The 15,526-nt window shown below is 40.4% G+C and overlaps 1 protein-coding gene across 1 annotated transcript; it reads left to right on the top strand.

The window, feature by feature from the left end:
* Positions 1 to 2,837: 2,837 nt before the first annotated feature.
* SCML1 (Scm polycomb group protein like 1) lies at positions 2,838 to 9,521 on the top strand. Its single transcript, XM_046651351.1, has 4 exons — positions 2,838 to 3,961; positions 4,349 to 4,883; positions 6,228 to 6,379; positions 7,804 to 9,521. The coding sequence occupies exons 2-4, from the start codon at positions 4,412 to 4,414 to the stop codon at positions 7,957 to 7,959; spliced, it is 780 nt and encodes a 259-aa protein (XP_046507307.1). The 5' UTR covers positions 2,838 to 3,961; positions 4,349 to 4,411; the 3' UTR covers positions 7,960 to 9,521.
* Positions 9,522 to 15,526: the final 6,005 nt, after the last annotated feature.

The following is a 15,526-nucleotide window of genomic DNA, read 5'->3' as shown; positions in this document are numbered from 1 at the left end:
CTTTACCACTATGAAAGATGTGGAATTTAGCTCTTTCATCTTCCTCACCCTGAAATTAGTTATACTCTTACTTGTAGTTCTCTATTGCTTACTGTTAGTTTTTACTAATAAACTTCTGTTACTTGTTATATCAGCTTTCAACAGCAGTCTTTGAACCGCAGTCATGCCCCATCACATAAGAATCAGAAATTAGCAATCCACAGACTATCCTCTACTTGTCTTCCTTCCACTTCCCATTTCTCATATTCCTAACACTGTCAACGTGTATAAATTCTGCTCTGTAAACTATCAATAAGCCTTCCATGTTTTGGATATAGGTTATTTCTAAAAATCAAAAACAAATAATCCGTACTTACAATAGTAGGATTTTGTAAACATTATTTTCTATAGAACCAAATCATGTCATTGGCCTCTCATAGGGAAAGAAACAGAATGTTATGTTGCTGATTCTCTGCTGGTCAGTGTCCCGAGCATCGAGGTCAATGGATTCTCTCCTATATTCTACCAGCACTCAAAATCATGTCATATTCTAGTTGGCTTTCTGTTTGTACTATGGCTTTATTTGTCTAAACATTTGCTTATGTAGGAGATTTTTTTCCTCTTGGAGTTTCTGCTGACCTTTTATTTATTTATTTTTGTTGAAAAAAGAAATACACATTTTTCATCTCTTTGCTAGGATTTTTAAGCTTCAGAGTCATTCTCCATGTTGAATGGGATCTACTTTCTTCTTAAAGTCGTTTTTACACAAATCCTTCCTGTTCTAATTTGAACCAATTACTTTGTAGGCACAACTGTCATCTCAGTACTTCTTTCAGTTGCCTGCTGTTTCTTGGAGCCCATGGCTTCCTCATCTTGGATTCCCCTCTGGTTTTCTTCTTCATTTTCCCTGAGTAACTACCCCTTAAACATTTTTTTCCCAGAAATGTGCATATGAGTTAAATTTCTAGAGTCTTTGCATATCTGAAATTGTCTTTATGCCCCTTTATATCTCTTATGTCCCACATTTGTCTCTCACACTGAGTATGGATATCTGTGTTCAAAATTACTTTCCCATAGAAATACTATTCTAGCATCCAATGTTCTTGAGAAATCTGTTAGTATTATGATTCTTTATAGGTGAAATTTTTTCTCTGTCTTTGGAAACTTTTAGAATCTTTTCTTTATCCCTTTTCCATATATCCTGCTTAGCACTACATGGACTCTTTTAATTTGAAGATTTGCGTCATTCTTTAGCTCTGGCAGAATTTTTTCTTCATTTCCTCCTTTCCATGTGCTCTGTTCCCTCTATCTGGAATGACTTTTAGTTGGATGTGACAACCCCTACATCATTCATGTTGCTTAATGTTTGTCTCGTTTTCTGGCTCTTTGACCTATGTACAGTGTTCTGGGTAATACTCTTAACTTTATCTTCCTGATGTTCTGTTTATTTTTCTTTGACAAAGTCAATCATATTTATAATTTTCAGTAATTTGTTCTTATTTTCTGATTGTCACTATTTTTTTTTTTAATTTTTTTTCCTTTTTCTCCCCAAAGCCCCCCGGTACATAGTTGTATATTCTTCGTTGTGGGTCCTTCTAGTTGTGGCATGTGGGACGCTGCCTCAGCGTGGTTTGATGAGCAGTGCCATGTCCACGCCCAGGATTCGAACCAACGAAACACTGGGCCGCCTGCAGCGGAGCGCGCAAACTTAACCACTCGGCCATGGGGCCAGCCCCATGATTGTCACTATTTTATAGCGTTATATTCTTGTTTTGTGGATGTGCGAAATCAACCTGAATAATCTCTTCAGGCATACTGTTTGGATTATTAAAAGTATTCTTCTGTTTTTGAAATTACATCTTTCTCTTCTAAGTTCATTTGTACCGTCCATTGGTCCCTCTCTGCTCAGTCTAAATCTACCTGAACGATTTCCTCTTCACCAAAGGTTTTGATTCAGTACAGTTCTGACTCTCAAATCTATGTCTTACCCTATGCTGCTCCCCCTAGAATCATGTTTGTATCTAGGCGCCTGCTGGAGAACTCTATATAATGTGTACAAAATCATCTTTTCCATATTCCCTCTCTCAGGTTAACTACCATCATCTCCTTAATTGTTTAAGCCAGAAATTGACACACTGTCCTTGATTAGTTCCTTCCCCTCTCCCCCATTTACCAAATCCTGATGGTTCTCTCTCCTTAATATCACTCAAAACAGTTTTTTCCATTGTAATCACCACGATCTTCATCCAGACCCTCATCATTTTTCATTTTGAACTTTTCTAAAAGTGAGTCTGCCTCATGTCATTCTTGTGCTTGAGTTTCTATAGCCTTCAGGGTAAAAAACTAGCTATGGTACTACTTGCCTCCCCAGCCACCTTTCTGAACACTTTTTCCTCTTAAGTCTCCTGCTTTGCACTAAACTGGAAATAGTTCTCTAAATATATTATGCTTACTCATGTTCTGGTATTTTTTAATATGCCATTCCTTCTGCCCTGTATGCCCTTCCATGCATCCTTACCTGGTGAACAATTTCTCATCTTTTAACTCTCAATACAGGCATATCCTTCTCTGAAAAGCCTGCCATGACTGCCAGCCTGGGTTAGGTCCCCTTTTTCTGTGCACGCTTAGCCTCCTGTTCTTACCTTTGTCATGGCACTGGTAATAATAATGATAATAGACAACTGAACACCATTGGACCGGTCATCATGCAGTATTTATTGTTATTATTATGTTAGTATTATAATATTATAGCACCTCGCTGTGTCCTCAAGAGAACTCTGAGAGAGATTTTCACAATCTATTGAGAGATTGAAGTGCAGAGAAGTTAAGTAACTTGCCCAAGGTCACAGAGCTAATAAGGGGCAGAATGCTAGTGTTTGAACCCAACCTCATCCTCTAGAGCCTGTGCTGTTTACCTTAGTGCTCTAGGCCGGTGGGTCTCACACTTGATTGTGCATCAGAATCACCTGGAGGGCTTGTGAAAACACAGATCTCGGCGCCCCACTCTCAGAGTTCCCGAGTCAGTAGGTGATATTGATGCTGCTGGTCCACGGACCACACTTTGAGACCCGCTGCTCCAGGCTGCTGATCACTTTCTCTGTTGAAATTGTCTCTTTACTTGTCTCTCTTTCCAGCTACAGTGGGAGTTCCTAGGGCAGGAGCTGGCTTTTTCCTTGTTTTTAACGTCTGTGTTCCCAGCATCTAGCAAAGTAGCCCTGACAGGTGGTGGGCCCTCAGTAAATGTTTATGTGAATGCGTGAGTGAGGAAGTGGTTCTGGCCTCTTCCTTAAGTATATCTTCTGCCCAAATGAAATTTCTGCGTATTTCAAGAATTCTCAGGTTTTATCAGTCACACACCTGATTGGCATGCAGGGACGTATACGCAAAGGTTTTCTAAGGTTCATTGTTGATTGCACGATTTTAAAATACTTTGAAGCCAAAAGTCACATCTATTCTATTTGGCTCATTGTTCTTTCCTGAGTGGAACGCTCACTGCCTAGTTCAATACCATCATTGTATGGAAAGAGGCTCTTTGGCCTTGTAGCAGATTTGAAAGTTTCTTTCCTAAAATAGCACCTTCCTTGATGTAAAATGCCTCCATCATAAATGTGACGGCTTCCAGGAATTGTGGTACGCTGACTCTCCAGTAGCAAAGCTGAAAATGCTGGCATGACGTGGAGTAGCTGAGGAGGAGATGGGGTTCCTTACCTCAGCCGGCTCAGCTCCACGTCGCCTAAAACCAGGCATCAAGTGGGAAAGAAGACATTTCTGACGGCTTGAGAACTTTGTTTCCACCAGTTAAATTTTGGCTTATTTATCTTTTTATATGTTACTTTTCTTTTGAAATAGAAACTTCTAATAGCTTGTATTATAATAGGCGATCTATGATGCTGTTCAAGACCTGGATAAGAAGTTTGATGTCATTAATGGAAAGGTTTCAAAAATCCGGCGTTTTCGTGTGAAACCATTATGGCAAAGTCGCGTAAGTGTTATAAAAATATTTTCACAACTATAATAAGCCTCTGGTGTCTAAAGATGCCAATCAGTTAGAAGTGAGAGAGAACTAATAACTCTGAGATTGCAAGGCTGATCTATGCGTGCTGTAGCAGCGGAAGGAATACTAAAACTGTTGGAAAAATGCTGAAGTTTAGGTTTAAGAAATGTATGACAATGGGTATTGTGTTTGTAACCATAATTTATAAAATGCAATCACAATGTAGGGTTGAAGAGGAATAAAAATATAATCAAAATAGAGCATTAATATTTAATTATATAAAGAATGTTGCATGGAAAATAAATATTAATGTGTTTACTACTTTATTTCCTTTTTTTACTCACAGTTGGTTTATGATGGTTTGTGTCATTTCAGAAATTTGGCTATTCATACAAAATTTGTAATTACCTGCTTTGTAGAAAGATCAGATTGAAGAAAATGAAGAAGAAGGAGGCTCCTTCTCCGTTCTCTTACCCTGAAAGTTATAGCCCGACTATACCAGTAAAAAGGCCGGAAATTGATTATGATAGCAACCCTATAGGATCACCTTACCAGTCACAGGAGTCCCCGGGACAGGTGTTGGAGTCATTCCCCGAGGACCTGGAGCAGAGCCTCAGCCAAAATCTGTCGCCTGCCTCCATCTTCTCTTCACATTCATATCCGTCATGTTTTGCGCCCACTGAGCCAATGCAGGACACCCCCTCCATGCCCTGCTTTGCCAGCCCAGAAGCACACAGCACCAGGAGTATCATCTCATCTGCCCAAGCTTCCTCACCAGGATCTGCAGCCCTGCTGGGCCAAGACGAACCCAGTCCAGCACATGACCCTGAGATGGTGGCTTACCCAAGTTTACTGGAAAATAACAGCTTTGGCCTTACTGCCTCATCTCTCTGCATGCCGCCTGGCATGGGTGAGTGTGAAATGACACATATAAGTAGCACTATTTAACGTATATTCCTCAACATCTTTGATGCAAACTAGTGGAAGCTGTTTGTTTCCTATTTTGAGGGCTGGTTTTGGGTGAGATTCATAATGGTGACTAACATTTTGGGAGTGTCTGCTATGTGCCAGGCACTATGCTAATCAACCAACATGCCTCTTCTCCACTAACACTCATAATAACCCCATTGTGAGTTCTTTTATCTTCTGTTGTTCTTTGCCCTTTCCCTGGGTAAATACTGAAAATGCTCCTGAAATGGCCAGAGCCCAGTTGATAGGAAAGAAAAGGTACACCTTCAGCTAATTCACACACAAGAAAGATCCAATTTGTGTTGACGGTCCTTGGTTAAAGAAACATCTTCCTAGCAAATCATGAAACTCACTTCTGTTATCACACACTAACTTTAGAGAGTCGAGCGCTCTGGTTGAATAAATGAATGCTTGTCTGGACACAAAGAAACTTCAGCACAACTTAGTGAACAGCACAGATAAAGCTTTTTGAGGTCTAAGCACTTAAATTGTTTCACGTCTTGGTTATTTCTTTTTTAAACTTATAAACCTTCAACCAAAATATCTATTGCTATGCACTAAAACTTGAAAGAGGTATTCAGCATAATATTAAAGTTACTTTTAACCTAGCTAAGCAGAAAATAATCTTGTTTTCTTCAAAATGCAGATAAGCATCTAAACTGGAGACACAGAAATTTAAAGAATAAAGTGATGCTAAAAATATCCATATTGAATGTAGGAGAGAGATTCAGGAGAAGAACTAATTTGGTTCTCTAAGATGATGGGGTTATTGAAATTCATTGGTTAAAGCAAATAAATTTAAGCAATTATAAAACTGTAGTTTGGAGAATTTTCATTGTAATTAGCTAGTAAAGTAAAACTAATTTGGACAGACCAAGAGTAGAGAGATTGAGAGAAATTCATTGAAATACTCAAAGTAAGAGAGTAATAGGTTAGCATAGATTAATTTAATATAACCCAGGTAATGGATCTTTTTCCACATTTGCCTGTGGCCAAAGTGGCCTCCAGTTGCTCAGTCTGTTGTGTGATCTTTGAAGCTTTATGGTGACTTCTGAAGCTGCTTTTGTTGTTCGGGGGAGGTCAGATGGGATGCTCTTGGGTAGCCATCCTCAAGTCATCTTCATCTAGGCTTTCACTGGATTTTACACTTGGAGTCCTGGGTCCTTGCCGGGGTACTTAACGGAAGGTTCCAGGAATGAGACCATTACTCCCTACCTAACATCTCTTCTTTCAGGATAATGATTGTGAGGGCAAGTATGATTTTGTCTTTTTTCCCCCATTGAAGCTCCAGGTTCATCAGTTAGAACTGACCCGGGTATGCTAAGACAAAGCTTCGCTGATGACCCTTCAACTTGGTCCGTGGAGGAAGTGATCCTGTTTCTGAAATATATGGATCCTCAGATATCAGACCACCTCGCCGACCTCTTCAGGCAGCATGTAATGTATCTTTTGATCCGGTTTTCCTGCCGTAATGCCTTTGAATGACCTCTGTGCAGGCCCTTCAGATGGATACTGAATAGGGTGGATGGTGGGGGAACCCTATCAACTGAGTTTTCCCTATGTGAGAAAGGTTACTTTGCCCAAAATTAGATCTTTAGATGGTAGAGACTGGATCTGTGCTTTAAATGGGTACCCAGGTACCTAGAATACTACAAGTCTTCAAGTTCTCAAGAGAAGATGATTCAGCATGGCCAGTCTCAGGTGTCTTCTCCTTTGTAAGGACAGGGACAAGGATCCTCCTCCCCATCTGCTCCCTGCTCGGCCCCAGGACCGTGAGTAGGAGGGGGTGACCACAAGCTGTGACAGGGTGTCCTGTCCTCCGTATTATCATGCTCAGTGAATCCAGCAGCTGATTCCATTGTCTCAGTTCTGTTATATGTTTATTTACATTTTGGGATGCTGATACCCTCATGGCATTGACAAAGTAACGTCATGGGCTAAGTTTTATAAGTTCTAATTTCTTTAATTTCTAGGTTTGCTTAGTAGAAAAGGCATAGAAGGTGTCTGACAAAGGCAGTACTTTAACGGATTTCAGGTCTTTTTAGACAGTGATAGATGATTTAGTACAGTTTTATTCTTAAACCAGAACTCATGAAAACCAAATAACAGGCTTCAGTAACATCAGTTGGTCAATTAATGTAATAAATAATTTTAGGAGGATGCCTTGTGACTATCAAGTAATATTTTTATAGTGTTTCTTAATCCATAAAATTAGTGGCCACATATCTGATGTATCCTTTTCAATCTGGTAAGAAAATCAGTAGTTTTTAGCATCTAATTAGCTTCGGACACCTGAACTGATGAGCTTTCAACATCAAGACCACACTGTGTAGCACATTTGCAGCTTGCACTGATGCTGACTTGCTCATATTCCCAGTCTTTCTAAGAAAGTTAATGACCGTCTGAAATTCATTTCTACCATTCATAGTTTTTATTCTTTTTGTCATAGCTGTACAGTATTTTATTCAGCACACAGTATTTAAAATTAGATAGTTTGACCCTTCTGCCGAATATTTTTTAAAATTTATTTTTTAATAAATCTTAGATTTATTAAAGATTTAACATTTTTAAAATCTTAAATCTTTAAATATTAAAATGAGTTAATTTATTTTAATATTTAACTTAATATTTTTAAGATTTAGATTAAATTTTCTTTTTCTTAAAATTCGAAGCAAATTTACAAATGGTGCTTCACTGTATAAATTATATTTTTAAAAGTTTTCGTCAAATGCATATTCAGAGAATATATATCTAGAATGAGCTAGTCTCTAGTTGGTGTTACATGTTCTTATGTATAAAGAAATAACCATTCTGGTAAAAATATGAAAGCATTAATTATTGTGATTTTCTTCTTTCTGTAGGACATTGATGGGAAAGCTCTGCTACTTCTCCGGAGTGACATGATGATAAAGTACATGGGGCTGAAGCTGGGGACAACTGTGAAGTTGTGCCACTACATCGAAAGGCTTAAAGAGAAGATTGCTTTAACAATTGACAAATCGTTTGTGCCGGTTTAGGTTGGACTTAATTCTCGGGAGAGCAATGCCATCTTAGTGTAAAATCATTTTTCTACCCTTAGAAGTTTGTGTTGTTTAGAAGGTTCCTCTAAAAATAGGTTATATCTAGAATGGCAGAGCTGCATTACAGTCCGGTCTACTTCTGTAGAAACCATTTAACGTGTTAGTATTAGCATATTGAAATTGTCAGTTTGTTCTTTATAACTTTCTCTTATTTTCATTGTATTGTGTACAAATATATTTAATTCAGGAAACAGAAACAGCTTTGATTTCCGTTAAAACAGCTAAATCCCAATGAGAAAATATCAGGGATTGACAAGTTCTCTAATGAAATCCATGAAAAGTTTTCCTTAGAAGAGAATTTAAAGATGCAACTATAGATATCATCTCTTTCTCAAATATTTTATGTCTGTTACTGCAATGTTCATGTTTTACCAGTTTCCCAAAAGGGAATAGCCATATGAATTCTTTTCCTGTCTGTCATTATTTCTCTGTGTGTTGTGCTTGTTCCCTTTTAGAGAAAAACAACCTTGTAAACTTTCATGAAGTGTTCTTACCAGTTTTTTGATCATTAGAAGATAGATAGCATGGTCATTTTATGCAGGAGATATTGTATTTCAGTGTGGTTTTGATGGAGTCTGACTATGCTCTTTTCAACGAAATAACTTTTTTAAAGTTTAAAACTTCCATAGTATTAAAACGTCCATATTTTGCTGAAGCTGGGACATTTAACTAGGCATTCATTGCTCACATCTCTCTTCGAAGATGCCTGTGTCCAAATTTTTAAAAGATATATATTTTATTGTCTGTGTTTATTCCTCATTTGGATCCTGTTTCATATTTGCATTTTATTCTATGTCTGAAGTATACACACAAGTAAATCTGTTCTTTTTGAGTTTAAAATGGCACTTTGCACTTCCACAGAGGTAAAGATTAACTCTGTGTATAGTGAGATGTTTTTATTCTGTAAAAAACATGCACATCATTTGCCATCACTGGTACCTCTCAGGTCACTCTTCAGGGTTTCCATACAGGGAAGTTCTCTGTCTTGTGCAATTGTTCTAGTTAATTTGCTTTCTGAGCCATTTATCCTACTAAACTTTGGAAGCTATGTTAGTTCTGATTTGTCATTTTGGACTTTATTTTAAAAATTAGAACTTACAAGTGAAACATGTTCACTGTTGTTTATTACATCATTATACTGTATCGCATTTGGTGTAATGTTTGTAAGCTATGAGAATTGGTGCTAACTGTATTAGCCATTTGTTATAAATGCTGATAAAGTATTCGCTGGGGGCAAGAATGTACTCTTTTTTTTTTTGGAGAACCAAGTGTACTTTATAAACAAATGCAACTATTTACTGGGCATATATGATTTAAAGAGTAGTTTCATTTATGTTATTCCTTTTGTGTTGTATGGCAAGATTCTAATTGAAACTTTGTCTTCTCTCAGATTGTTTGTGTGAAGATGCTCTGCCCAGTTGAACAATCCTCAGGTGTTTGTGTGACTACTACAGTTTTATAGTTCTCAGATTTTAAAATATAATAAAGTTGAATGCAACAATTAATGTCAAAGCCTCAGATTTCATTTTACTCACTTTCACTGTATTACGTTAATGCTTTAATTGGTTATATTGAAAAAGAAGCACTCTAGTGAGTCTGTGGTTTTCTATGTCCAAATACTCGAGTTGTAATCCTTGACCTCATTCTGTGGGTAAACAGATTCCCAGGAGCAGAGGGCTGATCTCTTGTAGGGGCCTTAAATGAGACCCCAGGGGAGCAGTAAGAAGTTAAACCAATGAGCTTATCTGTGCTCAAAACATTTGTTGCTTACGGTTGTTGATGATGCAAGCATACTGGAAAATGCCAGTGCCCCCAGTTATCTCGTTCCACCAAAGTTCATACGTCTGCCTGGCAATTCTGGCTGCTTTTTTACCACTGGGGACCAGAAGCCATACTTGCCTATGCCTTCAGCTCTTGTGGCTTACATGGTGGGAAAGCCTTAGAGGCTCCAGGTTGTGGTTGAGTTGCCTTCAGTATCCGACCCCTCAGCCCACCCCGCCCCAGTAGCTGCTGCTCGATGCCTCGGAACCCAGAAACTCTTAGTGCTGGTTCTTCTCAGCAGCGTGCGCTGTAGTTCATTGGAGACGATAGAGCCCTAATGGAGGCTCCAGGGATGATGCTCAACTGCCTGGAATGGAGGTGTCAGTTTGCTGTCTGGGACTTTGGGTGATTCAGCACCACTTGTTGTTCACTGTCTGGTTTGTAAATTTTTAGCCCAGAGAATATCATGCCATGTCTTCCTGTGAACTTTCCAGGCTTTTAAAATGATCTTTCCTTCTCAGTCCATCCTTGGACCCACTGTAGCCAGCAGAATTCTGCAACTTGAGCTCTAAAGCCCTCTCAGCACATTGAGCATTTGCTTTTGTCTTTCATCCATGTGATTTCTAATTGTTGGAATGTCTGTTTTGTTTTTTTTTAAAGATTGGCACCTGAGCGAACATCTATTGCCAGTCTTTTTTTTTTTCCCTTAATCTCCTCAAAGTCCCCCAGTACATAGTTGTATATTGTAGTTGTAGGTCCTTCTGGCTGTGCTCTGTGGGACCCTGCCTCAGCATGGCTTGATGAGCAGTGTGTAGGTCCATGCCCTGGATCTGAACCGGTGAAACCCTGGGCTGCTGAAGCGGAGCACGTGAACTTAACCACTTGGGCACAGGCTGACCCCTGGAATGTCTAATTCTTGTGCAAGTTCCAGAGGAGGACTTCCCAGACTTTTAAACCTAAGCCCCCTCTGTAAGCTTGAAATAGCCATGCCCTTCTGTAATATTAGAAATTCAGAATTAAACATCATGCCTAGGAACAATGTAACTGTGAGGAAAAGCACTGCTTTCTCAAGCTACATAAGGGATCATACTCACAGTTGGCTGTGTAAGTGAAGCATGTTTGCCTTTCTGTTTCTACAGTGTGATGCTGAGACTTGCTTGTATTAGTCTGCTGAGGCTGATCCAGGGAGTGAGGGAGGGCTCTGGGTGAGCAAGATGTGCAAACAAGGGCCCACCTTCGGAACGCAGCTTTCCCTTCCTCTACCTCCTGACATTTCCCCAGCAGCTTGATGAAGCTGAACCTTGAAAGTGACTCTCCACAGTGAGCGCATACTCAGATAGAGCTTGCCCACTCTCCCTGCTACCCTAGAGGTAACTCTGGTGTTAGGGGAACACCTCTGGCTTTAGGGGAACTATTAGCCCTGAGGGGAGATCCTTAAGAAATAAGGGACCTAGCTCCTCCCCTCAAGCTGCCTAGAACATAATTGGGGTGACCCAACGTTCATGGAAAGGAGAGCCTCACAATGCTTGTGGTACAGCATGTGAGTCAGCTCCGAGTGACAAGTGTCATAATACTTCAGTAATTCTGTGTCCTGCTCTTCAGCCGAAGAAGAACCAAAGCACTTAAGTAAGCTCATTCATTTGAGGAAATAATCCCTCAGGGGCAGGGGGGCAGCCGGGGCAGACTCATGACCCTTGCAAGCCCCAGCCCACCTTTGGCCTCACTGCTCTGCCTGCCTTTGGCTGGCCTGGGCTGCCCAAGTCCAGTGATGTCAGGAGTGGGGTGTACATACTCCATGAGGCACAGCAGTCAATCCACTGGGAGCAGGATGAATATATTACATGTTCCTTTTATATTTCTATGAGAGAAACTAAGCTCTTTTATAGTTAATGTATGGATTGACTAGTGTGAAGTGTTCCAAGGGCTGGGTGTTGACACTTGCTACCACCCCAGCCCTTCTAAATTCTCCCCTGTGCTTAGAGCCATAAAACCTGGAAGCAGCATTTTCCACACTCCCTTACCAGAAGCCTGGGGTAGATTCTTCTATGATTGAGAAGGAGGAAGATAAGGAGAAGGAATTTTCCTCCTTTGGCTGCTAAGGACAGGCCTATGGGCCTCAGCAGAAGGCAGATGTACATTTTGCCAGCGACCTCTGCATGTCATCTTGCAATTCACCTACTTCAGTCCTGCAGGAAGCTGAAACTGTTGAGGGAGCTTCCCTGCAACCCTTGAACTCCTGGATCTCTGGAAACTTCCTCCCTCACCTTGGCCCCCTGCCTTCCAGCAGCTATATAAGCTTCTGATTCTGTATGAAACCACTTCCATTCTGAAGATTGAGAATGGCTTGTATGTCCCACTCAAACTCTGACTGGTTGACCACCCTCGGTATGTTGTCCTGTAGAGGCTACCCACTGTTCAGAGGAAAGAGTAGATATTCCACAGGGAGGGGCCTTTATATCCTCTAGTTTAAATAAACTAGTACATTTAATCAAATGTAAAACTCCTTTGATTGTAAGATTCGCCATTGTTTTATGAGTCAGATAGGAAAGAAGCATCCCCTATTAAACTATGCCTCACCATCAGTTATAGTATGCAACCAATTTCATAGATGTTAGGATATGAAAAAAATGGGTGGCTTAAGACATAAAATGTTAACTCTCAAAAGCTGAACAGGTACCTGTAAAATGTTAATGCAAAGAAAGAGAACTAAAGACTAATGATGTGAACGAAGCGAACAGCAAGAAAGCAGCAGAGCTAGTCTGAGCTTTGCAGCAACCACACTGCAAATTAAAACAAAAGCAATCTGATCAGGTCTGCCAAAAATTCACAATTATCAAGACTTTGAAATGTGAAAGTATATCCACTATCATAAGGAAAAAGCCTTGTCATGAATGTATGTTTTACCTTTAGGTAGCAGCTAATGCTAGGATGAAGCCATCACATTTAGCAAGACATTTAACAATTTCCTTGCATCTAGCAAGGAAAAAAAAGAGGAAATTGGAACGATAATAGATTAATACAGTCTTAAAAACGTGTCATCCAAATGCCACACATAGACCTTGTTTGGATACTGACTAAAAGAAGCCAACAGTAGAAAGGCATTTATGAGACAATCCAGGAGAGGTGACCATCCAGTGGATATTAGATGTTATTAAAGATATTAAAGAGGTATTCATTTATGACAATGGTGCTAATGGTATTATAATTATGTTTTGAAAGGGGAATGCCCTTATCTCTTAGGGATACATACTGAAGTTTTACAGATGAAATGAGGTGATATCTGGGACTGTTTTGAAATAATCCAGTTGGGAAGGGGGGTATAGATGAAATAGGATTAGTCCTGTGTTATTTGTTGTTGGGTAATGAGGACATGGAAGTTCTTTATACAAATCTCTGTACTCTTATGGATGTCTGAAAATTCCCATAATAAAACATTTAAGAAAAGTAAGTGTCCAGGGGTGGGCCCCATGGCTGAGTGGTTAAGTTTGCACGCTCCACTTCGGTAGCCCAGGGTTTCGCTGGTTCGGATCCAGGGCACGGACTTGGCACCGCTCACCAAGCCATGCTGAGGTGGCGTCCCACATAGTACAACCAGAAGGACCTACAGCTAGAACATACAACTATATACTGGGGGGCTTTGGGGAGAAGAAGAAGAAGAAGAAGAAGAAAAAAAGAAGATTGGCAACAGATGTTAGCTCAGGTGCCAATCTTAAAAAGAAAAGTAAGTGTCCAGAACGTGAAGACAAATCTCTCTATTTTTTTTCAGAGATGTCTAAATTTAAGCAGCATTCAGTCTATATGGAATTTCAGTGAGTTAATGATAAATATTTAGACATCTTCCTCAAGATTTCTTAATATTAGCTGCTTACCACTGAGAAACACCTGTTCTTCCTGATGTGGTTAAAGAAGGAGACAAGAGTGAAGTTAACGTATATAAAATAATATGGTTTAAAGTGAAAACACATTCCTTGGTCAGCAGATACTATTAGAAGGCATGTAGAAGACACTGTGAAGAACTGAAGAAACAAATAAGATAAATTGCACAATGTGGCAGCTCTGCCATTCTGTTGAATGAAAATATAGATATTTTTCAAACGTCAGTTTATGACGTAATCTCAGGGGGCTTTTCTGGAAGAAGCAATTGTCAGAAAGGAAAGACCCTCATCACATCACTAACACCCCTCCTCAAAAGCTGCCTCTTTACCTCTTGAGCCTCCTGGCAAATTGCTCCAAGTACCAGGCCTGGTTGTTTCAAAGTTGTTAGCACTCTCTCTTAATTCCAGTGATTATTTCTCTAAATATATTTGCTTTTCAGACACAGGGACTTACTTCCTTTTCCGTTCTTTTTCCCCACATGTAATCCTCTTACATACACCTGAAAAGCCCCTCATGATTCATTTTGCCAATATACTCTGTTCCCCATGTTTACAGGTCTCTCCCTCCAGGGAGAGTCCACTTAAATGAATATTACTGTGAACGATGGCACTACCAGGTGGGTTTCCATATATCATAAATTTCCTGTTTTAACCTTGATAGTTTGCACACTTTGTAAGAGCACAGCCTGTGCTTTATTTGCCCTAATTAGTGCTTGACATGGCATTAGCAGTTGACATCACTGTTACATGGAAAGCTAGACTGGGTTTTGGAACTGGAACTTTTGTGCAACACCCTCTCCCAAGTTTTCCTCTTGTTGAAGTGCTGCAGATAAAGTATCTGCAAGGTCAGGGTGTTTGGGGAGGCTCCATGATGTCTTAGGACACCCTAGGCTGTTGGCACTAATAGACCCAAAATATATTGTGTCTCAAATACAGTAGAAGGGTATTTCTTGCTCACAATCCAAAGCAGATGTCCCACTTCCCTGTGGTGATCTGGGGACCCAGGCTCCTTCCATCTTGTCCCTCCACCTTCCTCTAGGGCCTTGGGATCCTCTGATTCCAGGTGGCAGGGGAAATGGCACACATCACTTCTGTTCCCATTCCATTGACTGAGGCTCAGTCACGTGGCCACACCAGACTGTAACGGTGGCCAGAAAAGTAGTTTGTGGGTCCAGGAAGACAAGAAAATGGATCTTTGGGAAACAGCAGTCTTGATCATACATGGTGATCCTAATAGCAAAACATAGCACGTTAATACCTCCTTGAAATGTGTCGATTTCCCTTTTATTCTCCATCCCCCCATTACATTCAACACACGTGGCTGCTCTAATCCTCCCTCCCTGCTTTATTTCTCCACAGCACTTAAACTTGGGGTTGGTTGTATTATTGTTCCCAATCCTTGACTCTTCTCTTCCCTTCCGTGTCAAAGCATCTTGCATCCCCTCCATTGCCAAGGGACTTGCAGTTCCTCCTTGAAGGCAAAATCTACTCCCCACCCCTTTTTGGCCCTGAACCCTGCTTGGGCCAACAGGACGTAAGAGGACCTGGAACACATCACATCCCAGCAGAAGCTTTACAGTGGCTTCTTGAGCATCTCTCTCTCATTTGTTCCCCTCTGCTATGAGCACGGAGTGTGCCACATAGGGGCTGCTCCTTCAGACTGGGTTCTGGAGCGAGAAGGCCTGTGAGGCTGGGCCAAGCCATCTCACCGCTTCCTACAGTGTACGTGAGGAGGAACTCGATGTGTGTGGTTGTAAAGGACTGGGTTTTGGGGACTTAGGACCACAGCTCAAAAATATGGCACAGCGTAGCGTATGCACTTCCTGACATTGTTTATTTGTACGTTGGATGCTTCCCCACTGGAATGA

This window comes from Equus quagga, unplaced genomic scaffold (assembly GCF_021613505.1).
Source record: "Equus quagga isolate Etosha38 unplaced genomic scaffold, UCLA_HA_Equagga_1.0 70484_RagTag, whole genome shotgun sequence".
NCBI classification, from domain to species: domain Eukaryota; kingdom Metazoa; phylum Chordata; class Mammalia; order Perissodactyla; family Equidae; genus Equus; species Equus quagga.
This window is presented reverse-complemented; position numbering and strand designations above follow the sequence as displayed.